The sequence below is a fragment of the Trichechus manatus genome, unplaced genomic scaffold (genome assembly GCF_000243295.1).
Source record: "Trichechus manatus latirostris isolate Lorelei unplaced genomic scaffold, TriManLat1.0 scaffold00008, whole genome shotgun sequence".
NCBI lineage: Eukaryota > Metazoa > Chordata > Mammalia > Sirenia > Trichechidae > Trichechus > Trichechus manatus.
In genome coordinates, this window is record NW_004443944.1 from 10,579,568 (window position 1) to 10,581,557 (window position 1,990).

The 1,990-nt window shown below is 46.2% G+C and overlaps 1 protein-coding gene across 1 annotated transcript in view; it reads left to right on the forward strand.

The window, feature by feature from the left end:
- The window catches only part of BCAS1 (brain enriched myelin associated protein 1), a 98,644-nt gene that overhangs the window by 88,539 nt on the left and 8,115 nt on the right, over window positions 1–1,990 (forward strand). The window contains exon 11 of the mRNA XM_023741439.1: window positions 1,541–1,810. Within this exon, the coding sequence (XP_023597207.1) occupies window positions 1,541–1,810 (270 nt within the window). The remainder of the gene's footprint in view (window positions 1–1,540; window positions 1,811–1,990) is intronic.

Sequence of the window (1,990 nt, forward strand, 5' to 3'; positions counted from 1 at the left end):
TTGTCCTCGAGCTTTTTGAGCTGGGGACAGCGCATAACCTTGTGAAATCAGAGATGGTAAACCTGTGTCTGGTGGTTGAATGTGGCCCACAGGTGTACTTCTGTGGTGGTTGTTTGCCCTGAACGGGGCTTTAAAACATTTGGAGTCAATATTCAAAAATTGAGATGTTTTGCTTTTTTTTTTTAAATTCAATTTCAAGTTCCTGTTTGAAAAAAAACCAGAAGATTTAGCAGCACTTGGGCTGCGTTCCGTATATAAGATCTCTCAGCTGGGTCTGAACACCATCGCCCCTTTAGATAGGGCATGTCACATGCAGTTTGCCACAGTCGCCCCTACTCCAAATTGTCTCCCCAACGTCAAAGCCAGGGTTGCTTGCAGTGGTGTTTATCTTATACTAGAGAAGCATTCCTTTGGAGCTATGTTGCTTTTACAACCGGGCAAGGAAGAACTGTGTGATAATTCTTCCCCTTAGTCTCCTCTGTGTTTTCACTTATCTGTCTCGCCCCCACAGGCATTTGAGTTCAAGTAAATTATGGGGATATTTTTAACCTGTAATTTACCTAGCATTTTCCAAAATTTTGGATTCTACAGCATCATCCTTCCAAATTGTGCAAACCAAGCAGAATTAGAAACATCTCATTTTAGCATGGAAGGATGTACATTCAAACCCAACAATAAAACAATTCTTTTCTTTCATCATCATTTCATGAAGTGAAAGGATAGTTTCACACCAAAAATTAAGTTAGATGTAATCACGAAGAAAAGAAAAGGCATCCCCAGGAAAGGAGTCACAGTTGGTTGCAAGTAGAAGGAACCCACTCAAAGCTGGCTTAAGCACCAAAGGGTTTTAGGAAGAGCTTGATCCACACACAATGCCATCAGTCCCTGATGTCTCTCACACTCTCTCTTCCCCTCCCTTTCCCTCTACCTCCCTCCCTCCCTCTCTCAACTCTGCTTCCCTCTGCATTGACCTAATTCACAGGTCAATTTTCCCTGGAAGCCACAGTTGCTCCAGAAGCTCCAGGCTTGCATCTTCACAGCTTCAAATCCAAATGGAAAGGGAGCAGTCCTCTCTCCCTTGGTTATTTGTGCCAAGTTCTGAGATAAGCTCAGTTTTTATTTACGTTTGGCCATTATGGCCCAATCACAGAGCTGGCAGTGCTCTGACTGGCCAGAGTGAGTCACATGCCCTTGTCCTGGGGTGGAATTAGTTTGCCTAGACCACATGGAGTAGATGGTCAAGAAGGATGGTTCCCCAAGGAAACCCAAGTTCTAGTACCAGAAGAAGGGGGAAAGAATGCTTGCTGGGAAAGCATGAAATTAATTAATTATTAGGTAAATAAATAAATGTCTCCTACTGGGACCTTGCATCATGAGAAGTGTTTGCACATTTTTCTTTTTTTTTTTTCATTTCCCCAAGAACTCATGAAAACGTAGACACCATTCAACATTTGAACATCTGTTTTAACACAGTCATTCACCTCCTACCAAGAGCTGACTTGCAGCCACTAAAAATGTGCTTTGTTTGAAATTGCTATAGACATCAGACTCCACAGAGAAGGCCAGCACACCGCCAGAGCCGGAGCCGGAGCTGGCCACAGCAGGCCAGAAGGGGAGAGAGGGCTCCTCGAAGGACAAGAAGTCGCCAGCCGAGATGAGCAAGCAGAAAAGCAACAAGCAAGAAGCCAAAGAACCAGCCCCGAGTGTGGAGCAGTGCGTGGTGGAGGTGGACTCACTGCAGAATGGGGACAAACCCCAAAAAAGACCCAAGAAGGGGCGGCAGTCCCTTGGGGGCTTCCTGAAGGGCCTGGTAGGTGGGCTTCTGGACTTTCACAAAGGCACAGGCTGGGGAGGGGGCTGGCTGGACGTCTGTCAAATATTTATTGAGCAACTATGGTGTGCCCGGCACTGAGTTAGGCACAGAGAGCAAGAATGACACGGGCATTGCCATCCTGGAGCCCAGAGGCCAGTGCAGGATTGAGAGGGGAGC